The sequence below is a fragment of the Pongo abelii genome, chromosome 3 (assembly GCF_028885655.2).
Source record: "Pongo abelii isolate AG06213 chromosome 3, NHGRI_mPonAbe1-v2.0_pri, whole genome shotgun sequence".
In the NCBI taxonomy this organism is placed as follows: Eukaryota; Metazoa; Chordata; class Mammalia; order Primates; family Hominidae; genus Pongo; species Pongo abelii.
Window position 1 is genome coordinate 188,836,902 of NC_071988.2, and position 27,239 is coordinate 188,864,140.

At 35.3% G+C, this 27,239-nt stretch overlaps 1 protein-coding gene across 3 annotated transcripts in view; it reads right to left on the bottom strand.

The window, feature by feature from the left end:
- SPOCK3 (SPARC (osteonectin), cwcv and kazal like domains proteoglycan 3) overlaps positions 1-27,239 on the bottom strand; it is a 511,232-nt gene that overhangs the window by 13,337 nt on the left and 470,656 nt on the right. For all 3 annotated transcript variants that reach the window (XM_054553197.1, NM_001131658.1, XM_054553196.1), the window contains 1 exon segment: positions 6,986-7,207. In XM_054553197.1, coding sequence (XP_054409172.1) covers positions 6,986-7,207 — 222 coding nt within the window.

A 27,239-nucleotide genomic window follows, 5' to 3' on the forward strand; every position in this document is an offset into this window, starting at 1 on the left:
TTTGAAAACTGGCACAAGACAGGGATGCCTTCTCTCACTACTCCTATTCAACATATTGTTGGAAGTTCTGGCCAGGGCAATCAGGCAGGAGAAGGAAATAAAGGATATTCAATTAGGAAAAGAGGAAGTCAAATTGTCCCTGTTTGCAGATGACATGATTGTATATTTAGAAAACCCCATCGTCTCAGCCCAAAATCCCCTTAAGCTGATAAGCAACTTCAGCAAAGTCTCAGGATACAAAATCAATGTGCAAAAATCACAAGCATTCTTATACACCAATAACAGACAAACAGAGAGCCAAATGATGAGTGAACTCCCATTCATAATTGCTTCAAAGAGAATAAAATACCTAGGAATCCAACTTATAAGGGATGTGAAGGACCTCTTCAAGGAGAACTACAAACCACTGCTCAATGAAATAAAAGAGGATACAAACAAATGGAAGAACATTCCATGCTCATGGATAGGAAGAACCAATATCATGAAAATGACCATACTGCCCAAGGTAATTTATAGATTCAATACCATCCACATCAAGCTACCAATGACTTTCTTCACAAAATTGGAAATAAATACTTTAAAGTTCATATGGAATCAAAAAAAGCCTGCATTGCCAAAACAATCCTAAGCCAAAAGAACAAAGCTAGAGGCATCACGCTACCTGACTTCATACTATGCTACACGGTTACAGTAACCAAAACCGCATGGTACTGGTACCAAGACAGAGATATAGACCAATGGAACAAAACAGAGCCCTCAGAAATAATACCATACATCTACAACCATCTGATCTTTGACAAACCTGACAAAAACAAGAAATGGGGAAAGGATTCTCTATTTAATAAATGGTGCTGGGAAAACTGGCTAGTCATATGTAGAAAGCTGAAACTGGATGCCTTCCTTACATCATATACAAAAATTAACTGAAGATGGATTAAAGACTTGAATGTTAGACCTGAAACCATAAAAACCCTAGAAGAAAACCTAGGCAATACCATTCAGGACATAGGCATGGGTAAGGACTTCATGTCTAAAACACCAAAAGCAATGGCAACAAAAGCCAAAATTGACAAATGGGATCTAATTAAACTTAAGAGCTTCTTCACAGCAAAAGAAACTTCCTTCAGAGTGAACAGGCAACCTATAGAATGGGAGAAAATTTTTGCAATCTACCCATCTGACAAAGGGCTAATATCCAGAATCCACAAAGAACTTAAACAAATTTATAAGAAAAAAATCAAACAACCCCATCAAAAAGTGGACAAAGGATATGAACAGACACTTTTCAAAAGAAGACATTTATGCCACCAACAGACACAGAAAAAAATGCTCATCAACACTGGCCATCAGGGCAATGCAAATCAAAACCACAATGAGATACTATCTCACACCAGTTAGAATGGAGATCATTAAAAAGTCAGGAAACAACAGGTGCTGGAGAGGATGTGGAGAAATAGGAACACTTTTACACTGTTGGTGGGACTGTAAACTAGTTCAACCATTGTGGAAGACAGTGTAGTGATTCCTCAAGGATCTAGAACTAGAAATACCATTGGACCCAGCCATCCCATTACTGGGTATATACCCAAAGGATTGTAAATCATGCTACTATAAAGACACATGTGCACGTATGTTTATTACAGCACTACTCACAATAGCAAAGACTTGGAACCAACCCAAATGTCCATCAATGATAGAATGGTTTAAGAAAATGTGGCACATATACATCACGGAATACTATGCAGCCATAAAAAGGGATGAGTTCATGTCCTTTGTAGGGACATGGATGAAGCTGAAAACTATCATTCTGAGCAAACTATCACAAAGACAGAATACCAAACACCACATATTCTCCCTCATAGGTGGGAATTGAACAATGAGAACACCTGGACACAGGATTGGGAACTTCACACACCAGGGCCTGTGGTGCGGTGGGGGGAGTGGGGAGGGATAGCATTAGGAGAAATACCTAATGTAGATGACGATTTTATGGGTGTAGCACACCAACATGGCACATGTATACATATGTAACAAACCTGCACGTTGTGCACATATACCCTAGAACTTAAAGTATAATAAAAAATAAAATAAAATAAAAATAAAAAAATAAAATGTAAAGAAAAAGAAACCTGTTTGAAAATGTTGTATAATTATCATATTGTTCTATTTCATTTTGAAATTGATCCAATTGATCCCTTTGTTATTCCTGATAATCTTCTGAGTCTCTTATATTAAAGAATTAGGAATCATATTGCATAGATTTTATATAGACATTTAAAATTTTATAGCTCTCCAAATATGACATTTGAGAACTAAGAGGAAAGAGTCCAGCTGAAGTTTCAATATTACATTGAAAACAGTTCTTCTAGTTGCAATTGGCTAGTTATTGTAAAGCAGAAATAGGATTTCTAATGTTTACCTGAACATCCTCATGCATTTGAGTCTATACCTGAAAATCCACGTACATTTGATCAGAATTTTGATTAGTAACCTCAGAGAATATGCCTGACTACCAGTGTTACAAGCTCTGTGTAAGGGAACATTTTAGAATTTCAAGAAAATCATGACTGATTGGATTGTTCAAGTACATATAATATTTGATTTTAAACTATTTTCTTATTATTTATATGCCAGCTCTCTAAGTCTAGCCTTTAGGTATTCTTAGAGCACGTAACTGAGACTTCATCTATCATTTAAACTCAGTTGCAAAGAACTGATCTAGTTAAAAGAATAGTAACCTAACTAATTGCATTAAAGTTTGGACAGAATCAGACTATTAGGTCTACACAGGGTATGGACTAATAGGTCAGCTTAGGGTAGAGACATGGATTCATCTCATAAGATGTATTCCCCCAATGTGTTTGCTACCAATGACATTGGCTTAAAACCAATGTGTTTTAAGTTTATGCTAAATTCTTATTTTATGTGCTTAAGAACTGCATGAGAATCACAAATTAATAAAATATAAAATTTAATCAGAATTTTTTATTAACTGTTCTAAATCAATAGGGAAAAGAAGAATGAAAAAAAAAAAGAAGTTAAATTTCCAGATGTTGTTTGTTTTGAATATAAAATTGTTGATTGTTCTGCATTCTGAATTTAAAAACCCAAACCCCTACATTAGAGTCATTGTATTAGGAACTGGTAATTTTCAATACAACAGTAACAATGCATTTTTATTTACCCATGAAATTTTGAACTAAAGAAAATGTAATTGGGATAAATAAATTTAAAATACTTATATGTTTCCAAGTTACTACAATACAAAGTATGTTTTCTATACTTGAAAGGAGTCATTTCTAAGAAATACTTGTTTTTAGCTGTCAAATGTATATGGATAATATAGAGTCAAAACCAAAAAGAAAGTGGGCATTATGGAGGTTTGTGAATGAATCTTTAAGTTGGCAGCATATGGCTCACAGGCTGTGTACTGCACAACTCCAACAGGGTACCATCTACCTGAATTGCACTATCAATGGTGCCCTGAAGTTTTACAACAAGGCAGCCCTCTAGCAGTTTTTTAAGTAAGCCACTGCCCTTAATCACTTTTCTTCTCAATACGTTATTGGTCACGTAGCTTCTCATAGAATGAAATTTTTGAAATTTCTATGAATGAAGTGACTCTAATAAAGTTATACTTTTAAAACTTTATTAGATTCACTTCATTCATAGAAATTTCAAATATTCACAATTCCAAATCCTCCATATTTATTTCATTTAATAGGAAAACCATATCTTTTAAAATGAATGAATGAATTCCTCATGCACTACACTTTGATATCTCTTCCTGTTTATTAAATGTATACATAACCTCCAATAATGTCATTAATTTTCATTTCATTCCTGAGAAAAAACTGCATAAACTAGTTATTGGAAAAGGACTTGTTGATGTTATTCGTACTGAATAAGACTATCCAATAAGTTGCACTGATGATTCTATGGCATTTTATATATAATTACCTTGTTATTTCTGAAAGAATTACAAATATTTGAAGACAGAAATCAAGAAGTTTCATTTCAAATACCGGTTTATTCCTGTACTCATTTCATAATGTGAAGTTATTGAATATGAATAAACTTCAGTCCTTAGTCATAAAATAGGAATATTTATACTTTCACAGGGCTATTTCAGTAATAATTTTATGTACACGAAAGACCAGGTGGAGCTGAATAAATGTTAGTTTTCTTTATCATTCCTTTATCTTACACAACAGTGTTTTCAATAGAATAGCAACTAATAAATGATTAACTTTTTAGAGTAAGTAAAAGTAGACATACTTTAATGAAAGCACATTCTTAACATGTAAGGTAGCTAAAATCCCAAATCAATATTCCTCCTACTCACTTTTTCAGGATTACTTAGAATAAAGAAAGAATTCTACAAATTACAACCATGTTCATTTTGTATTGCTTAATTGTTATGATTTTAGAAAATTAGCCATAGAAACAAATTTGTTTCTCAATTAAAATTAAAACATTTTTTTTTCCCTTGGAAAACTACAAATATTTCACTTGCTTGAAATTGTACATTCCTTTTGTTGTTGTTGTTGTTGAGGTAGGGTCTCACTCTGGTACTCTGTTGTCCAGGCTGGAGTGTAGAGGTGCCATCTCAACTCACTGCAACCTCCAACCTCCTCCTCCTGCCTCAGATCCCCAAGTAGCTAGGACTACAGGCGTGTACCACCAATCCTAGCTAATTTTTGTATTTTTTGTAGAGACAGGATCTCACCATGTTGCCCACGCTGCTCGGACTCCTGAGCTTATGCAATCCACCAGCCTTGGCCTCCCAAAGTGCCAGGATTACAGGCATGAGCAACTGTGCCCAGCTGAAATTTTTAACCTCATTTATTAAACTTTCAAAATTAACTTTAATTTTATAATGTGAAATTTATTTTTTAGAAAAACATCATTATTTTCCAGTTGTTTCTCCACACTATGCAACTGTAGTCTTCATTGCAGTTTTAAGTAAGCCTAGATTAAATAACCTCTCATTGCATCCTATTTTTGAGAGAGAGAGCACTCTATATATAGCAGCTATATATAGAGTAGCTATATATATATATATATATATATACACACACACATAAACACACACATATATATTTATAGCTACAGTAAACAAGAATTTCAGGAAAACATTATAAGATGGAATATTTGAAAAAAATCAGCATATAAATTAATGGTTATTTTTTAATAAAATTACTTATTGAACTAAAAGAATACATAAAAACAAAGTTGTATCATATCACTAGCATGCCTTCTCAGTTACCCTGAGAACTTTTATAACTTCTAGCAATTAAAGTAATGAAATGTTGGCTAAGAGTTTAGCCAAACCCTTCTAAGCATTAGAGAAATTGTATAAGCTCTTTTACTAGCTTAGGTACCATTTATTAAACTATTTCTGCTATGCATTAAATGATCTCAGAGAGTAAATCTTCATATGGCTATACAAAAATTAACACTTTGGGAGAATGCTGCTCTTTAAATGAAACATAGATAACATAAAATTTTGCTATGGGGACCTTTAATCAATCCTGCAAATATTGCTACAAAACCTAAGAATATTCTAAGATAAAAGTATTTATCTATTTCTGTAGATGAAGCATTCAGAGTTATTCAGAATATTTTAAATGTTTGTGTATAGACACCAAAAATATGCTACCATAACACCAAAAAATAAAAATTAAAAATTAAAATAACATTTGTCATCATAAGAAAAGAGTACATGACTACGTGTATTTTTCTGGCAGTTTAGCTGGATTTACTACTTTCTATTATTTAAATTATTTAAATGTACACTTGTCATTAATACTAGGATGTAAGTTTTTTAGGAATATTTAACTTGAAAGCACATATGTAATGTAGCCAACAATGTGTGTTTGTGTGTGTAATAAATACTTTAATACAGTAAATGTATTTTTTAAACTTTGTTTATAGTGGTTTATAAATAGTTAAGTTACTGTACTCAAGCTTCTGTTGACTCACCACTAATCAATTTATGCATAATCACTTCATCCCTAATTACTGAACTATTACTAAATATGGAAAAGTAATTGAGATAATAAAATAACCCATATAATGTGCTGGTTTTCCTTATCAAAGACTGGTAATCATAGATATTGTAAAGTATCTTGTTCTTTCTCTTAGTTGTCAAGAATTTAAAAAAGCATTGACAATAGCAGGCTTTACCACATTAATTCCCAGGGTATTTTCCTAAATTAACATCAACATTACACTTATCATTGTTTCTTTAGTTTCTCAAAACTTTATCATAATGTGAGTTTCTTGTTTTTTTCCCTATACATACTTAATACAAATTATCATTCAATTGATTCCATAAGCCTGATTCCAATTTTACATTATGTTTACATTTCCTAATACAGAAAGATGCATAAAGAATTAGTGTCATTCCAACTTTTCACTTACCTCACCTCCTCCTTAGTATTAAGACACTTTTTTCTGCTAGTGAATTTTATAAAAGGTAGTAAGCTATTTTGAAAAGTTTGAAAGACTAAATCATTTTAAAATCACATGAGTAAAAATAACTTTATGGTGAATGCTCTGGTTCATTCAACTAATTTAATAAGATCACAAAATAGAACATTAAAACTCCACAGTATAGTGATAAAAAACCATTTATTTTACATTGTGGGCAAAGCAGATAGCAAATTAATTTTAATGATTACTTTTAATATCTATGTTCTTAATATCGCTATGTGCTTTTTGGTGGCTCATAATGGAAACTATAATGTAGTGCATTAATACAAAATATTAATTACTATTTTTCATCTTATTTAGCATGTGTTGTATCTCTGGCAGAGTTATTTGTTCAACATGCTTCTTATTTGCTCTTTCATTAAACACTTGAATTACAAAAACATATACAAAATGAATGAGCATAGTGTACTGTTTTATTTTCTGAAAAAATAAGTAAAATTTGACATGCAGGTCAACTATTTGCATCTGTAAGGGTCTCATCTTTTACCTTGCTGTCTCTGGAAGCAGTAGCACCATTCATTGTTAGATATTAAACTGTCCTTGTATGTGTCACAAGAATTGAAGAATGCCTTGGTACACTGTTCATTCTTATCAAGGTAAATGCTTCTGAGCTCTGACTGGTCCAATAGCAGGTCATAGTTTGTATCAAGTCTGTTAAACATCCAGCCAAGTGAGTCCTTGCAAATTGGCAAGATGCTGGTATCAAATCCTAAAGGCAAAAAAAAGAAAATGACTAGTTAAATATGAAAGACACCATTAGCAGAAAGCAAAATAAGTCAACATAGCAGGTAGCTAGTGTAGGACATCTAATGAATAGTTAGAGAAGTAGAGCATTAAATTCATCTTGAGTAATTTGTTTCAAATTAAAGTGGATATAGTAGTATCTACATTTCAGGATAGTTGTGAGAATTAATTAACCAGAAAGCATTTGGTACTAATTAGTCATTCGTGCAATGGCAGTTACTATTATAATTATATATTATTTATATTACTTTACTGATCAAGTGTCTTTGAATAAACAGTATATCATGATAAATGTCTCATTAGATATATGTAAATACTATTTTAAAATATCCTATGAACAAAAAATAAAATTTATATTTATTCACAGAACTGAAAATATGATCTTAAAAGCATACTTTACACAAAATAAGTAATAACTTTAATAATTCCCTATATCTTGGTAGGATTATGGTGACTGTGCTATTTCACATAAACCTGTTGACCAGAGAAAGAATAATCATCATGTAATTTACACAGCTACTTGGTCTCCTGCTTCCCTCAAGGAAATTTTACAAATGCAAATGTGTTATTATGGGAGGCCAGATGGTGCACTGGATAGAGCTGGTATAGAGAATGACGGAACTGGGTTTGTATTCAAGCTACACACTACTCTATACCCCTGGTAAGCTGCAGACCTCACGAACCTCAGTTTCCTAAATAGCATCAGATGCAATGTCAGTGTTTTGAACTATTTTAAAAATTCGCTTTCAACAATTCTTATTTTTAGGGATTCAGTGAGCTCTCATATGTATGTTGCTTATCTAGTTGTTGTTTAATTTTCTGTTTTCTACTCATTACAAGTGAAAGTAAACTAATAACTCAGTTACTTGCATGGAAAAGAGGATGTATTGGAGACATGGGGACTTATGAAAACAGTACCAAAAAGATGTAATCTTCAACAACAGGGTTTGAAGAGTAGTTTAAACATTTCTGAGTGCAATTCTCTCAGATTTTGTAGCTAATTTTATGTTCTAGTAATACAAAATCTATTTTGATAGTTTTTTCTTTTTATATTTTGAGTTATAAAAATAATAGAAATAAAAATATAGATACTTAGGATTAAAAATTAAATAGGAGATTTGGGGGCTTGAAAAATTTACAATTTCACAAGCTTTTGGGAATTTATTATTTTTCAGAAGATATTTAATGCTTATATCTGTGAATCACAATATTAGAAAATGGGAACACAAAGGTAAAAGAGGTATTTCTGGCATTTTCATAAAAGTATAAAGAATTTCAATGTTTTTTTTGGTTGTTGTTTAAATTCTCTTTGTAAAATTGTTTATAGAATCAAAACAGAGTTATCTCACTCAAACAAACAGTAAACATGAATTCCTTATTTCCTATTTTCTGTGCAAGCGCTCACCTTGGTTCTGGAAATTAAAGGTTAAAAATGTAGATTAGGTCCCTATTACCTTGAAGCAAATTTTTAAAACAGTATATTTTGAGATATTGGTTTAAACTATTCTAATTACCAGAAGTTGCCAAATGCCCAGGGATTACATGAATAAAGCAAACTTGGTGTGAGATTTCTGGTACGCCTTTGATCCAAAGTATACAAGGGTCTGCATAGAGAAACGGCCATATCATTCCAAAATGAATATCTGTTATCTACTTTATGGCTGGTAGGAAAAGAACACTGGGGAAAGAGAGTTGGGTACAGCCAAACAGATGAAAGACAAAAAGTTCTCTGGGATTCAACCAATTCTGAAAGCTCAGACTCAGTTTGGAGGATGCAGAAGTAGATGAGATATGTACTACAGGGTTTTGTAGGTTGAAGGAACAGCCCAGAGAAACTGAGCAGAATACCAGGAGCTAGGAATTCACCAGTTAGGGTTTTCTGTCTGGAGACTATATGCAACATTCTAAATAGAATGTCTAGAGATGAAACATACAATAAATGAAATGAAATATATGCTGGATGGTATTAAAAGAACATTGGACACTTCAGAAGAACAAACATCCTTGAAACTGAAGACATATGAAAGACATTATCCAAAATAAAGCACATAGGAGAAAGAATATGAAAAAGAAAAACCAATCATGAGCCTTATTGAACTGTGGGACTATGTCACTTGCCTTAACATATCAGCAATTGGGGTCTCAGAAGAATACTCGAAGTGTGGGGGTTCAGAAAATTATATGAAGAAATAATGACTTACAACTTTTTGAATTTGATAACAATTACAAATGCAGATACACAAAGTACAATTAACATCAAGTAGCAGAAAGAAAGAAAACCAAACTAAAGCATATCATAAACAAATTGGTGAAAACCAGCATCAAAAAGAAAAAAAAAAAACTTTAAAAGTAGCCAGACAAATACTGAAACAGGAGAAATTCTGCACAGAGAAACAAAGAAGAGAATGGCAGCAAGCTTCTCCTCAGAGGCTATGAAGCCCAGAAGACAATGGAAAATTTCTAAAGTGCTTAAACAAAGAAAAAGCCATACCTAGCAAAATTATCTTTCAAAAATTAAGCTAAAAGAAAGACCTTCTAAAAACAATGTAAAGCTGAAAGATTTCAAGAGTTACAACTCTTGAAATATAATAATGTAATAATGACAGAGAATGTAATAATACGACAGAGAATGTAATAATACCAGATGGAAATTTGGATCTACATACATAAATGAAGAGGGCCACAAATGCTACATATGTAGGTAAACATAGAAAATTTTTTTCCTTTCATTTTAATCACTTTAAAAGCTAATGAGTTGTTTAGAGCAAAAACCATAACAAAGTACTGTGGAGTGTACAACACAGGTAGAATTAAAATGTATGAAACTAATAGCACAAAATGTGTGTGTGCTAGGGTAGGGAGGGAAGTGTATTCTGGTAAGTTTCTTACAGCATATGTAAAGTGTTACAATATTATTTGAAGGTACATTGTGATAAGTTAATGATGTATACTATAAACCCCAGAGCAAACACCAAAAAGTAAAATATAGTTAATTAACTATGTTAGTTTGGTATTGCTGCTGTAACAGATGACCATGAAATTTAATATCTTAAGTAGCATCAATTCATTATTTCATAATTCTGTAAGCTGAAAGTCCAACAGAGATCTCAAAACACTATAATCAAGGTATCTGCCGTTCTTTTCTTGGGGCCATAGCAAAGAATCTGTTTCTTTTTTCAGTGGGGTTACTGGCAAGATTTAGTTATTTGAAGTTATAGTATTGGGGCCTTTGATGGCTACCAGTGGAGGACAATTTCCACCTAGCCAGCATCCATATTTCTAGGCTTGTGGTCTCTTTCCTCATCTTCAAAGCCATTTCTTCCACTTCCTTTTCCATCTCATTTCTTTTTCAATACAGGGGAGAAAAGATGTCCACTTTTTTATTTTTTATACTTCAAGTTCTAGGGTACACGTGCACAATGTGCAGGTTTGTTACATATGTATACATGTACCATGTTGGTGTGCTGCACCCATTAACTCATCATATACATTGGGTATATCTCCTAATGCTTTCCCTCCCCACTCCCCACACCCTACAACAGGCCCCGGTGTGTGATGTTCCCCTTCCTGTGTCCAAGTGTTCTCATTGTTCAATTCCCACCTATGAGTGAGAATATGTGGTGCTTGGTTTTTTGTTCTTGTGATAGTTTGCTGAGAATGATGGTTTCCACCTTCATCCATGTCCCTACAAAGGAAATGAACTCATCATTTTTTATGGCTGCATAGTATCCCATGGTGTATATGTGCCACATTTTCTTAATCCAGTCTATATTGATGGACATTTGGGTTGGTTCCAAGTCTTTGCTATTGTGAATAGTGCTTCAGTAAACATACATGTGCATGTGCCTTTATAGCAGCATGATTTATAATCCTTTGGGTATATACCCAGGAATGGGATGGCTGGGTCAAATGGTATTTCTAGTTCTAGATCTTAGAGAAATCACCACACTGCCTTCCACAATGGTTGAACTAGTTTACAGTCCCACCAACAGTGTAAAAGCATTCTTATTTCTCCACATCCTCTCCAGCACCTGTTGTTTCCTGACTTTGTAATGATCACCATTGTAACTGGTGTGAGATGGCATCTCATTGTGGTTTTGATTTGCATTTCTCTGATGGTCAGTGATGATGAGAATTTTTTCATGTGTCTGTTGGCTGCATAAATGTCTTCTTCTGAGAAGTGTCTGTTCATATCCTTTACCCACTTTTCGATGGGGTTGTTTATTTTTTTCTTGTAAATTTGTTTGAGTTGTTTGTAGATTCTGGATATTAGCCCTTTGTCAGATGAGTAGATTACAAAAATTTTCTCCCATTCTGTAGGTTGCCTATTCACTCTGATGGTAGTTTCTTTTGCTGTGCAGAAGCTCTTTAGTTTACTGAAGTTGCTTATCAGCTTAAGGAGATTTTGGGCTGAGACAATGGGGTTTTCTAGATATACAATCATGTCATCTGCAAACAGGGACAATTTCACTTCCTTTTTTCCTAATTGAATACCCTTTATTTCCTTCTCCTGCCTAATTGTCCTGGCCAGAACTTCCAACACTATGTTGAATAGGAGTGGTGAGAGAAGGTATCCCTGTCTTGTGCCAGTTTTCAAAGGGAACTCTCAGGATACAAAATCAATGTACAAAAATAACAAGCATTCTTATACACCAATAACAGACAAACAGAGAGCCAAATCATGAGTGAACTCCCATTCATAATTGCTTCAAACAGAATAAAATATCTAGGAATCCAGCTTACAAGGGACGTGAAGGACCTCTTCAAGGAGAACTACAAACCACTGCTCAATGAAATAACAGAGGATACAAACAAATGGAAGAACATTCCATGCTCATGGATAGGAAGAATCAATATCATAAAAATGGCCATACTGTCCAAGGTAATTTATAGATTCAATACCATCCCCATCAAGCTACCAATGACTTTCTTCACAGAATTGGAAAAAACTACTTTAAAGTTCATATGGAACCAAAAAAGAGCCTGCATTGCCAAGACAATCCTAAGCCAAAAGAACAAAGCTGGAGGCATCACGCTACCTGACTTCATACTATACTACAAGGCTACAGTAACCAAAACAGCATGGTACTGGTACCAAGACAGAGATATAGACCAATGGAACAAAACAGAGCCCTCAGAAATAATACCACACATCTACAACCATCTGATCTTTGACAAAGCTGACAAAAACAAGAAATGGGGAAAGGATTCCCTTTTACATAAATGGTGCTGGGAAAACTGGTTAGCCACATGTAGAAAGCTGAAACTGTATCCCTTCCTTACATCTTATACAAAAATTAATTCAAGATGGATTAAAGACTTAAATGTTAGACCTAAAACCATAAAAACCCTAGAAGAAAACCTAGGCAATACCATTCAGGACATAGGCATGGGCAAGGACTTCATGTCTAAAACACCAAAAGCAATGGCAACAAAAGCCAAAATTGACAAATGGGATCTAATTCAACTAAAGAGCTTCTGCACAGCAATAGAAACCACCATCAGAGTGAACAGGCAACCTACAGAATGGGAGAAAATTTTCGCAACCTACTCATCTGACAAAGGGCTAATATCCAGAATCTACAATGAACTCCAACAGATTTACAAGAAAAAAACAAACAACCCCATCAAAAAGTGGGCGAAGGATATGAACAGACACTTCTCATAAGAAGACATTTATGCAACCAAAAGACACATGAAAAAATGCTCATCAACACTGGCCATCAGAGAAATGCAAATCAAAACCACAATGAGATACCATCTCACACCAGTTAGAATGGCAATCATTAAAAAGTCAGGAAACAACAGGTGCTGGAGAGGATGTGGAGAAATAGGAACACTTCTGCACTGTTGGTGGGAGTGTAAACTGGTTCAACCATTGTGGAAGTCAGTGTGGCGATTTCTTAGGGATCTAGAACTAGAAATACCATTTGACCCAGCCATCCCATTCCTGGGTATATACCCAAAGGACTATAAATCATGCTGCTATAAAGACACACGCACACGTATGTTTATTGTGGCAGTATTCACAATAGCGAAGACTTGGAACCAACCCAAATGTCCAACAATGATAGACTGGATTAAGAAAATGCGGCACATATATACCATGGAATACTATGCAGCCATAAAAAATGATGAGTTTATGTCCTTTGTAGGGACATGGATGAAATTGGAAATCATCATTCTCAGTAAACTATCTCAAGAACAAAAAACCAAACACCGCATATTCTCACTCATAGGTGGGAATTGAACAATGAGAATACTCGGACACAGGAAGGGGAATATCACACTCTGGGGACGGTTGTGGGGTGGGGGGATGGGAGAGGGATAGCTTTAGGAGATATACCTAATGGTAAATGATGAGTTAAAGAGTACAGCACATCAGCAAGGCACATATACACATGTAACTAACCTGCACATTGTGCACAGGTACCCTAAAACTTAAAGTATAATAATAATAAAATTTAAAAAGAAAAGAGAAAAAAAAAAAGAAGCTCTTTAGTTGAATTAGATCCCATTTGTCAATTTTGGCTTTTGTTGCCATTGCTTTTGGTGTTTTAGACATGAAGTCCTTGCCCATGCCTATGTCCTGAATGGTATTGCCTAGGTTTTCTTCTAGGGTTTTTACGGTTTTAGGTCTAACATTTAAGTCTTTAATCCATCTTGAATTAATTTTTGTATAAGATGTAAGGAAGGGATACAGTTTCAGCTTTCTACATGTGGCTAACCAGTTTTCCCAGCACCATTTATGTAAAAGGGAATCCTTTCCCCATTTCTTGTTTTTGTCAGCTTTGTCAAAGATCAGACGGTTGTAGATGTGTGGTATTATTTCTGAGGGCTCTGTTTTGTTCCATTGGTCTATATCTCTGTCTTGGTACCAGTACCATGCTGTTTTGGTTACTGTAGTCTTGTAGTATAGTATGAATTCAGGTAGTGTGATGCCTCCAGCTTTGTTCTTTTGGCTTAGGATTGTCTTGGCAATGCGGGCTCTTTTTTGGTTCCATATGAACTTTAAAGTAGTTTTTTCCAATTCTGTGAAGAAAATCATTGGTAGCTTGATGGGGATGGTATTGAATCTATAAATTACCTTGGGCAATATGGCCATTTTTATGATATTGATTCTTCCTATCCATGAGCATGGAATGTTCTTCCATTTGTTTGTATCCTCTTTTATTTTGTTAAGCAGTGGTTTGTTGTTCTCCTTGAGGAGGTCCTTCACATCCCTTTTAAGTTGGATTCCTAGGTATTTTATTCTCTTTGAAGCAATTATGAATGGGAGTTCACTCATGATTTGGCTCTCTGTTTGTCTGTTATTGGTGTATAAGAATGCTTGCAGTTTTTGCACATTGATTTTGTATCCTGATACTTTGCTGAAGTTGCTTATCAGCTTAAGGAGATTTTGGGCTGAGACAATGGGGTTTTCTAAATATACAATCATGTCATCTGCAAACAGGGACAATTTGACTTCCTCTTTTCTTGATTCAATATCCTTCATTTCTTTCTTCTGCCTGATTGCCCTGGCCTGAACTTCCAACACTATGTTGAATATGAGTGGTGAGAGAGGGCATCCCTGTCTTGTGCCAGTTTTCAAAGGGAATGCTTCCAGTTTTTGGCCATTCAGTATAATATTGGCTCTTGGTGTGTCATAAATAGCTCTTATTATTTTGAGATACATCCCATCAATACCTAATTTATTGAGAGTTTTTAGCATGAAGGGCTGCTGAATTTTGTCAAAGTCCTTTTCTACATCTATTGAGATAATCATGTGGTTTTGTCTTTGGTTTTGTTTATATGCTGTATTACATTTATTGATTTGCATATGTTGAACCAGCCTTGCATCCCAGGGATGAAGCCAACTTGATTGTGGTGGATAAGCTTTTTGATGTGCTGCTGGATTCGGTTTGCCAGTATTTTATTGAGGATTTTTGCATCAATGTTCATCAGCGATATTAGTCTAAAATTCTCTTTTTTTGCTGTGTCTCTGCCAGGCTTTGGTATCACAATGATGCTGGCCTCATAAAATGAGTTAGGGAGGATTCCTTCTTTTTCTATTGATTGGAATAGTTTCAGAAGGAATGGTACCAGCTCCTCCTTGTTCTTCTGATAGAATTCAGCTGTGAATCCGTCTGGTCCTGGACTTTTTTGGTTGGTAGGCTCTTAATTATTGCCTCAATTTCAGAGCCTGTTATTGGTCTATTCAGGGATTCAACTTCTTCCTGGTTTAGTCTTGGGAGAGTGTATTTGTTGAGGAATTTATCCATTTCTTCTAGATTTTCTAGTTTATTTGTGTAGAGGTGTTTGTAATATTCTCTGATGGTAGTTTGTATTTCTGTGGGATGAGTGGTGATATCCCCTTTATCATTTTTTATTGTGTCTATTTGATTCTTCTCTGTTTTCTTCTTTATTAGTCTTGCTAGCATGTCTATTTGATTCTTCTCTGTTTTCTTCTTTATTAGTCTTGCTAGCAGTCTATAAATTTTGTTGATCTTTTCAAAAAACCAGCTCCTGGATTCTTTGATTTTTTGAAGGGTTTTTTGTGTCTCTATCTCCATCAGTTCTGCTCTGATCTTAGTTAGTTCTTGCCTTCTGCTAGCTTTTGAATGTGTTTGCTCTTGCTTCTCTGGTTCTTTTAATTTTGGTGTTAGTGTATCCATTTTAGATCTTTCCTGCTTTCTCTTGTGGGCATTTAGTGCTATAAATTTCCCTCTACACACTGCTTTAAATGTGTCCCAGAGATTCTGGTATGTTGTGTCTTTGTTCTCATTGGTTTCAAACAACATCTTTATTTCTGCCTTCATTTCGTTATGTACCCAGTAGTCATTCAGGAGCAGGTTGTTCAGTTTCCATGTAGTTGTGTGGTTTTGAGTGAGTTTCTTAATCCTGAGTTCTAATTTGATTGCACTGTGGTCTGAGAGACACTTTGTTATAATTTCTGTTCTTTTACATTTGCTGAGGAGTGCTTTCCTTCCAATTATGTGGTCAATTTTGGAATAAGTGCAATGTGGTGCTGAGACCAATGTATGTTCTATTGATTTGGGATGGAGAGTTCTGTAGATGTCTATTAGGTCTGCTTGGTGCAGAGTTGAGTTCAATTCCTGGATATCCTTGTTAACTTCCTATGTCGTTGATCTGTCTAATGTTGACAGTGTGGTGTTAAAGTCTCCCATTATTATTATGTGGGAGTCTAAGTCTCTTTGTAGATCTCTAAGGACTTGCTTTATGAATCTGGGTCCTCCTGTTTTGGGTGCATATGTATTTAAGATAGTTAGCTCTTTTTGTTGAATTGATCCCTTTACCATTATGTAACAGGCTTCTTTTTCTCTTTTGATCTTTGTTGGTTTAAAGTCTGTTTTATCAGAGACTAGGCTTGCAACCCCTGCTTTTTTTTGTTTTACATTTGTTTGGTAGATCTTCCTCCATCCCTTTATTTTGAGCCTATGTGTGTCTCTGCATGTGAGATGGGTCTCCTGAATACAGTACACTGATGGGTCTTGACTCTTTATCCAATTTGCCAGTCTGTGTCTTTTAATTGGAGCATTTAGCCCATTTACATTTAAGATTAATATTGTTATGTGTGAAATTGATCCTGTCATTATGATGTTAGCTGTTTATTTTGCTCGTTAGTTGATGCAGTTTCTTCCTAGCATCGATGGTCTTTACAATTTGTCATGTTTTTGCAGTGGCTGGTACCGATTGTTCCTTCCATGTTTAGTGCTTCCTTCAGGAGCTCTTGTAGGGCAGGCCTGGTGGTGACAAAATCTCTCAGCATTTGCTTGTCTGTAAAGGATTTTATTTCTCCTTCACTTATGAAGCTTAGTTTGGCTGGATATGAAATTCTGGTTCAAAATTCTTTCCCCACTGTCTTCTGGCTTGTAGAGTTTCTGCCAAGAGATCTGCTGTTAGTCTGATGGGTTTCCCTTTGTGGGTAACCCAACCTTTCTCTCTGGCTGCCCTTAACATTTTTTCCTTCATTTCAACTTTGATGAATCTGACAATTATATATCTTGGAGTTGCTCTTCTCGAGGAGTATCTTTGTGGCGTTCTCTGTATTTCCTGAATTTGAATGTTGGCCTGCCTTGCTAGGTTGGGGAAATTCTCCTGCATAATATCCTGCAGAGTGTTTTCCAACTTGGTTCCATTCTCCCCATCACTTTCAGGTACACCAGTCAGACGTAAATTTCGTCTTTTCACATAGTCCCATATTTGTTGGAGGCTTTGTTCATTTCTTTTTACCCTTTTTTCTCCAAGCTTCTCTTCTCACTTCATTTCATTCATTTGATCTTCCATCACTGATACCCTTTCTTCCAGTTGATTGAATCAGCTACTGAAGCTTGTGCATTCATCATGTAGTTCTTGTGCCATGGTTTTCAGCTGTATCAGGTGATTTAAGGACTTCTCTACAGTGGTTATTCTAGTTAGCCATTTGTCTAATGTTTTTTCAAGGTTTTTAGCTTCTTTGTGTTGGGTTCGAACTTCCGCTTTTAGCTCGGAGAAGTTTGAATGTCTGAAGCCGTCTTCTCTCAACTCGTCAAAGTCATTCTCTGTCTAGCTTTCTTCCATTGCTGGGGAGGAGCTGCGTTCCTTTGGAGGGGGAGAGGTGCTCTGATTTTTAGAATTTTCACCTTTCCTGCTCTGTTTTTTCCCCATCTTTGTGGTTTTATCTACCTTTGGTCTTTGATGATGGTGACGTACAGATGGGGTTTTGGTGTGGATGTCCTTTCCGTTTGTTAGTTTTCCTTGTAACAGTCAGGACCCTCAGCTGCAGGTATGTTGGAGTTTGCTGGAGGTCCACTCCAGAACTTGTTTGCCTGGGTCTGCAAACAGACCAGCAGAGGCTGCAGAACAGTGAATACTGCTGAACAGCAGATGTTCCTGCCTGATCGTTCCTCTGGAAGCTTCATCTCAGAGGGGTACCCAGCCCTGTGAGGTGTCAGTCTGTCCCTACTGGGGGATGCCTCCCAGTTAGGCTACTCGGGGGTCAGGGACCCACTTGAGGAGGCAGTCTGTCCATTCTCAGATCTTGAGCTGCGTGCTGGGAGAACCACTGCTTTCTTCAAAGCTGTCAGACAGGGACATTTAAGTCTGCAGAGGTTTCTGCTGCCTTTTGTTCAGCTATGCCCTGCCCCCAGAGGTGGAGTCTACAGAGGCAGTCAGGCCTCCTTGAGCAGCAGTGGGCTCTACCCAGATGGAGCTTCCTAGCAGCTTTCTTTACCTACTCAAGCCTCAGCAATGGCATGCGCCCCTCCCCCAGCCTTGCTGCTGTCTTGCAGTTCAATCTCAGACTGCTGTGCTAGCAATGAGTGAGGCTCCGTGGGCTTGGTACCCTCTGAGCCATGCACGGGATATAATCTCCTGGTGTGCCGTTTGCTAAGACCATTGGAAAAGCACAGTATTAGGGTGAGAGTGACCCAATTTTCCAGGTGCCATCTGTCACCCCTTCCCTCTTCTAGGAAAGGGAATTCCCTGACCCCTTTCACTTCCCTGGTGAGGTGATGCCTCACCCTGCTTCAGCTCACACTGGTGGGCTGCACTCACTGTCCTGCCCCCATTGTCCGATGAGCCCCAGTGAGATGAACCTAGTACCTCAGTTGGAAATGCAGAAATCACCCATCTTCTGTGTCGCTCACGCTGGGAGCTATAGACTGGAGCTGTTCCTATTTGGCCATCTTGGAACCACGCCCAAGATATCCACTTTTAAGAATGGATTTGATTAGATAGGACCTATCCAGATAATCCAGGATAATCCCCTTATTTAAAGGTCAGGTGATTCATAACTTTAATTCCATCTGCAATCTTAGTTCCACTTGCCATGTAATATAACAGGTCCAGAGATTAGAATGTGAACATCTTTGAGAAGTCATTATTTGCCTCCCATCTAAACCAATTGTGGAGCTGAAATGCGAATCATGAAAAAATATAAAACTGATATGTCTAATTGAAAATAAGGCAAGATAAGAGAAAAAGAAAAAGAAAATAACAGCAATAAAATAAAATAATACCAAGATGAAAGTTTTAAACACAACCGTATTGACAATCATTAAATTAATATGGTCTAACCCTTAAATAAAAAGGTGGAGATTGTCTGACCAGACAAAAATGTCAAACTCAATGCTATGCTGTCTCTAAGAGACCCATTTTAGATATAAAGATACAGACTGGTTAAGAGTAAAATAATGGAACATTTAATCATAAAAGCTGGAGTGACTATGTTTACATAAGACAAATTAGACACCAGAAATTGAGTTAAAAATCCAATTTTCATTGTGGCGAAATGAATGAGATTTCAGGTTAGAATTTCAGTTTCCTTTTTATGTCTATCGATCTTATTTATAAATATTTATCATATAATACTACATATACAACGCTATATATATTATACATAGTGACTGTATGATACATTATATAAATATAATATTATATTTGTATTGTATTATATAGTGATGAAATGATAGCACTATTCAAGAGCTCTCAAAGTCACTAAATAGTAGCTATTGTTTAAAAAGTTCAGAATAAGAAAATTTTTCCCCAAATTTCTTTCATTTTATATTTGTAGCATCAAAAGAATCATATTTGTAGCATCAAAAGAATCATATTTGAAAGGTATATATATAATTTACAATACTGTAATCATTTAATATCTAACATTCTTCTCAGCATTTGTTGCTTCATCAGCCTGATGACTCTTGTAACACAATTTTGTTTATTGAGATATTTAAATTATAACAAAAATATAAGCTTTCTCTATCTTTGAATTTCAAGGTAAATTGATTATTTTGAAGAATCCCCACATTGTCTATATGTGTACATTAAGGTCTAGGTATATTAAAAACAAACAAAGCAAGGTAGTGGCAGAACACAGTCCAATCACCTGAATCTAAGTTAGGTAGTTTGACATCCTCAGTCCAAACCATTATTATTACATTTCATCAAATTGTTTTTTTAGCAAGCATGCACACATGTATGAATTTCATTTATTTTTAATATAAAAGATAAACTCTTAGTTCTAATGTGTCTAAATGTCTTTAAATACCTGTGCACATCATATGTTTAGAAACATTCTTTTATATTGATATATGAATTGTGGAATAAGCTTTACTCAAATAGAGTGAAAAAGATTATTGGAAGTTTAAATATACTTTTGTTTCACACTATATTGACAAAAACAATACTTAATAATGTATTTAAACTCTCAAGGATGTTTACGTGGTACATCATAAAATTATTTATATTAGCTGTTTTAAATTCCTCATCCCATAACCACTGTTATTTCCGGTAATATTTTTCAGGACTTATATTTCACCTAATTATAGACCATATTTTCATAGTTCTTAGCATGCTTGGTAAAATTGCAATGAAGAATATTCAGTCAAAACTGCCTCAAAATAAATTCCATAAAACCGAAGACTTTGAAGAAAATCATGCAAAATCAATATATTTATGGATTATTATAAATAATCTTATTTTATTTTATAGTCAATCTTAAAACTACCATGAAGATAATGCTATATAAGGAAAGTTAAACATAAACAGTAATAATTTATTATTGATCCTTACTTTTTTCACATTTAAGATTTTAAAACTAGTGAGCCAAATACTACAAATAATACAGTAGAATGTCAAATGAACAAAAAGTACATAAAATATATGTTTAAAGTATGCAATGCTATCTGCTGTATTTCCAAAAATGCCACATTCCATATTCATTTTTTCTATTATGTTATTCTGAATGTGTCTATATTGTGTCTGAATTGCAATGTGACCTCCTAAGTCTATCAATGAAAACTTTTCTTTCCCTAAAAGACTCTGTGTCCAATTTCCAGGAACATACAATTCACATAATTATAATAATGGTGAAGAAATTGCATATGAAATATTATCTAATAGCCATCTAATACAATCAAATCTGCTATTCTATCAAATCAGAAGAAAGAGAGGAAAAAACTAAGGGAAAATTTAAATTTATAAAATTGAAATATGATATTATTGGGAAATTGATACAACAGAATATTCACAAGCAGTTTTTAGGAGTCTGAATATTACTTAAAATGAACTTTTAAATAATTCAGAAACAGTAAACTGCAGAGTTGTGCAAAAATTACTTTTAGAATGAATTCATATTGCTAGATATGACTGTAAGTGTAGTCATCTTGAGGTTTCTTTCCTTTTTGTTTGTTTGCTTTTGAGACAGGGTCTTGCTCTGTCACCCAGGCTGGATGCAGTGGTGTAATCATGGCTCATTGCAGCCTCAACCTCCTGGGCTCAAGTGATCTTCCCACCTCAGCTTCTCAAGGATAAGACTATAGGCACAAGCCACCATGCCTGGCTAATTTTTTATTTTTGTGTTTTGTAGAGACAGAGTCTCACTGTGTTGCCCATGCTGGTCTCAAACTCCTGGCCTCAAGCAATTTGCCTGCTTTGTCCTGCCAAAGTGCTGGGACTATACTCATGAGCCACCATGCCTAGCTTCATCTTAAGGTTTCTGGCATCCCTTGACTTCATTAAAGTTACTTCTCAGATCATTGTTTCTATAAGGGTCTGGTCTCCTCTATTCATTACGATTATTTTCACAAACTTTTGTAATAATTTTTCTAAATGGAACTGACCAGGTGTCAAATCTTATAAGAAATATCATACCGGAAAATAAAAGAAAATCTTTTTAAGCAAAACCTTTCTAAGTTACCTACATTGCAAAAGTCAAGTAATTATCATAAAGATGTTCAATATTTAAGCTAAAATTTTAATTCTGTTATGAGACTCTAATGAAGGTGTGAAAAAACTGATACTTTATTTTGCAGTGTAATAAAAGTAACTTTTTTTTTTTTAACTTAGATGTTTGACAATCAATAATAGGATTCTAGAGTTTAAAGCTAGATCGCATTGTGTTGAAAAATTTATACCAGAGATTGTATAAGAAGATAATACTTAACTCTTAAGATGTTTTACAACATTGTGTTCTCTTAGGTATTCATTTTTTCAGTCTTCTTCCTATGTTCTTTTACTACTTAGCTCTTAAATATTGGTATTCTCAGTGTTCATTTCTCAGCTGATTTTTTTCTAGTCTACATCAGCTCTTTACAAGTGCTGATTCAATTATACTGTTTTAGCTAACATTCCATTAGCTCACAATCTTTATCTCTAATCCACCTACCTCATTTGAACTTCACACTACATGTATATAAGCATAGGCACACACACACATTTTATGTTAACTAGTATATTGATCACACAATGCACATATATGCATATATTGAACAAATAGAGCTTACAGGATATAATCTAAAACTACTCTTTTTTTCTCTTATACTCTGTAAATATGTGTTTATTGGTAAAGGTTTTCTCCTATCTCTGGAATAAAACTCAGGAGGTCCCATAATTTGTTCATCTCAGCTTTCGGTAACAAAAAGTTGTATTGTCCTTGTAAGGTACAAATGTAAGATAATTGGCATTGCAAAATGTCTAATGTTATATAATAATCACAATTCCAAATTTGATTCTTTCTTTCTGTAGCTGGATATTTTGCTGGTGCAAAGCCAGGTAAGGAGAAAATGATGTTTCCTTAATCCTTCTCTATTTTTACTTCTAACTCTCCTCCTCCATCTTTTTTATGACCACCTCCAGTTTTTACGTGGATGAATGAAAGATACGTAAGAGTGGACAGGGAGTTTCTTATCAAATTGATAACTGTCTTAGGAAGACTTTGTGCTGTATGGGCCTATCAGGTTTTAAAGGTTTCATCTATTTTTATACCCCTAGATCCCTTTTTGGGTCTTCCAGGGGTCTGCAGAGTAAACATACAAACATACGTCTTGTCATATGTGATATTTTTCTCTGGCTACCACCTCTTTGTCCCTGGATATCTGTGATCCACGTTTCCACTGGAGTTTACTCTGTATTCCCAACAGCCGTCTTGGGCAGAATGTACATTTGTTCTCACCTGTGGCATTCAAATCTGATCCACAGTAAATATTCTTGTATTTCTTGCCCAGACCTTTAATTTCAAAGCAGCAGCAACTTTCCTTTGACAACAAATAAGTAAGCAGATCACGGCTGCCTCTGACTTTTAGATTTTTCTGGTGAAATTCAGGCCACAGTCTGCTTGTCTGGGAACACATAAAAAGCTGTCTGAGTGGTTCTGTTGAAATCCCTCTCACAATTTGAAGTGTACGCACCCTCATCCCTCCTTATAGGAATGGTGGAATCATAGCATAGCTCTTTCCAAAGAAACCTTCTTCACAAATTCTGTTGCCACCTTTGCGGTCTTTACTCTTTCAGATTTTCCTTTTGGATATGTTAACAGTTTAAGTGCGACTTGCTTACATTTGCAAATACCTTCATATCATAGCAGTACCTAGACTGCTGTGTGGCTGAATAACAAGGAGTCAGAAACCATGGGAGGGACATCTTTAGAATTCTTCCTACCACAATGTCTCTAAAGAGAGATTATTTGAGCAGAAATATAAAGGAAGTGAAATTATGACTAATCTGGGGGAGTGAGGGAAGGGCATTCCAGGTAGAGGGAAGAGGAAGAGTAACAGATCTATGGTCAGAGCATGATTAATGTCACTGCAGAAAAAAAATGAACCAACATGACTGGAGTAGAGTGGATGAGGAGAAAGTGGCAGGTGACGGGGTCAGAGCATGAGTGGTCTGCTCACTCACAGAGGTCACAGTAAAAACTTGCCTTTTACCTAGAGATCACCCATCTTCATCTCTGCTTCTTTTTTCTCAAGGATGGCTTCCAGGTGATTGACCTGATCCACTGATAATAATGGACTTGATGTTTACTGAGTTGAGAAAGACAGCAGAAGAGTGTGTTTGTATGGGGTATCTGGCTTTGGATCTGTTAAGTTTGAAATGCCTGTTGAGCTTTCAAGAGAAGATTGGAACACAAAGTTAAATGTAAGATTCTGGGCATCAAAGCTGGAAGTATAAATTTGAAGATCATCTGTATATAGCTGATTTTCTAAATGGGATACTGAACAACATCTTAAAGGTAATGATTACAGCCAGAAGAAAAAGTATCAAGTCTTTGGGACTACCAACATTTAGATATCAAACAGGTGAGAAGAAATCAGGAAGGTAGACTCAGAGGGTGGCCCATGAAGTGAAAAAGGTCTATTTATTCACTGTTGGAATCCTGAATGGCTGGGGCAATGCTTGGCAAATAGTATGAATTTAAAAATATTTTGTAAAGACTGATTAAATGAATTAAGTGCTAAGTATATGCCAAACAAACACTGTAAAGATTGGGGCACATGCGTGAAGAATACCAAATATGGAACAGATATAAATGTGCATTCAAACAACAATAAACCCAAAGTGACAAGTGGTAGAGCCGGTGCTTTAGAACAGAGAAAAAAGAAAATAGCGCAAAGTGCCCCAAATGCTCAATAAAGGATACAACACATGAGGTAAAATTTGAAAATCTAAAAAGAGTTAAACCAGTAATAGTACTTTGTGATGGAGAGAAATTTGACAGAGGGACAGAAGGAGAGGAGGAAGCAGATAAAAAACATTTTTCTGGGCTGGGCGTGGTGGCTCACGACTGTAATCCCAGCACTTTGGGAGGCTAAGGCAGGTAGATCAGGAGGTCAAGAGATCGAGACTATCCTGGCCAACATGATGAAACTCCCTCTCTGCTAAAAATACAAAAATTAGCTAAGTGTGGTGGTGGGTGCCTGTAGTCCCAGCTACTTGGGAGGCTGAGGCAAGAGAATCACTTCAACGCGGGAAGTGGAGGTTGCAGTGAGCCGAGATCACACCACTGCACTCCAGTCTGGTGACAGAGCGAGACTCCATCTCAAAACAAAAGAAAAGAAAAAAACAAAAAACAAACAAACAAACAAAAAACAACAAAAATATTTGCTGCTGGGTTTCAAAGGACATTTTAAAATATGAATTGGACTCCTCATCTTCTTAGATAACATTGACAACTTTGGATGCTGAAAACTAAGTGAGATTACAGGTAGAGAATACAACCCAAACAGTACAAATTTATCATTATTAGCTGGCAGGTACAGCTTAACAAAGGGATCTAGGAAGGAAAATACTTAACAACACTCACTCAAGGACTAAGTTAAGGAAAAAGACCAATATCCTACGTGTCCTGATGAAAATAATGTTAGAGAAGAGATCATTCTTTAATTGTAAAAAGAAAGAAATATAACCACCTAAAAATCTGCTGGATGCAGATTCCATGACTTATGGAATACATTAACATAAAAAATCTTCACCTAAAGGTATAGAAAATTATCAAGGAAATAAACAATAAGTAAATAATTGCATTAAAAGTAATGATTTAAAATAATTCCTTTAGGCAGAAATACAAAGACTGAGGGACACTGAGAAAACATTTTTAACTGTGAAAAATATGAATATTACAAACACGTTTGTAATTATTAAATGCCAAGGTTCTAAAACTCAGATACATTTTGTAAATTTTGAATAGTTAGCACACAGGCCAATAATAAATGTAAGCAAACAAAACACAGAAAGAATTAAATGAACAAAAATCTTTCTCTAGAGATTTGATAGAGGTTTTTAATATAATTCTAATAGTTTTGAATGCATATATTGACCTATCTCAATCTAAGTTATTTTTTATTTACATGAAAATAAAAAAACGTTGAGAAACAGTATAATAAAAGCAACATAATTGTTATTAATATTTTGTAAACATTCCCAAGCTAGGTAAAATGCAATAGGAAAACATTCTCTGTGCAAGCATGTATATGTGCCAGCATGTACATGTATACCAGAGGCAGTTATTGCAACCTAGCTGAGTCACGTACTTGATATTGGTTTGCTATTACTTAGACTCTGAGAGATTGATTGGGAGATGACACGATTAGTGAAAGAGTATAGGTTTCAAGCCCAGTGTGGTGGCTCAGGCCATTAATCCCAGTGCTTTGTGACGCAAGGTGGGAGGATCACCCCATGTCTCTATAAAAAATAAGAAACTAAGCCAGTTGTGGTGGTATGCACCTACAGTCACAGCTACTACTGAGAAGGTTGAGGCAGGAGGATCACTTGAGCCTAGGAGTTTGGGGCTGCAATGAGCTATGATTGCACCACTGCACTCTAGCCCAGGTCACAAAGTGAGGCCTTGTCTCAAAAAAGGTATATAAATACATAAAAGTTACATTTCTTAGACCAAAAAACCTGGGGTTAAATCCTAGCTCTACCATTTACTGTGTGACTTTGGGTTTTCCCTCTCAACCATTTCAACTATAAAGTGAAGTAAATAATGACTACTTTGCAGAATTGTAAGGATTACATGAAATAAGGCAAATACTTATGTTTAATTGCTGAACCCTATGGTATCAGTACTATTAATAGATTACAACTTCCAGGTCCAGACCACAGTGTGCTTTTTAATACTGAAAATGCTTTTGCTTGTCCTGCTTCCTCATCCTCCCACACTTACCAATCTTTGTAATCCCTTGGAAAGCACCAGAGCCCTACAAGACATGTCATCTCTTGTAAGAATTGTCAAGCAATGTCTCTTCTCTTCAAAGATATTTCAAAAAATTCAGAAAAGCAGAAGCTATCAAACATAAATATTTACAAGAAAAAATTCAACATTTCCTGATTATTTATGTTATTGTAGTAAATGAGGTTATTTACTTCTAGAATGTAGACACATAAGCAGTATGCTTCCCAATCTTATGAACTAGTAGGCCTATATTATCAATTTTACTTGCTTAGTCCTCAAGTAAATCAATAGCATAGCTGTTGATGAACATAAATCAAAGTAAAATCATTCAAATGAAAGCAAAATCTGGGTAAATGTGCACTTCAAAACCTATTCTGAATGACTGAATTGTCCTCACTAATGAAAGTTTAATATTTTTAAAGTACTGTAATACTGTCAGATTCAGCGAGGGGAAGGGGTAAACAGCAGGTAATGAAAAGAAAAGCACCATTCTGGTCCACACAAGATTCAGTGCACACTACTAGGCCTTGAATATTCAAGGACAGGTAAGACAAAATTCCTT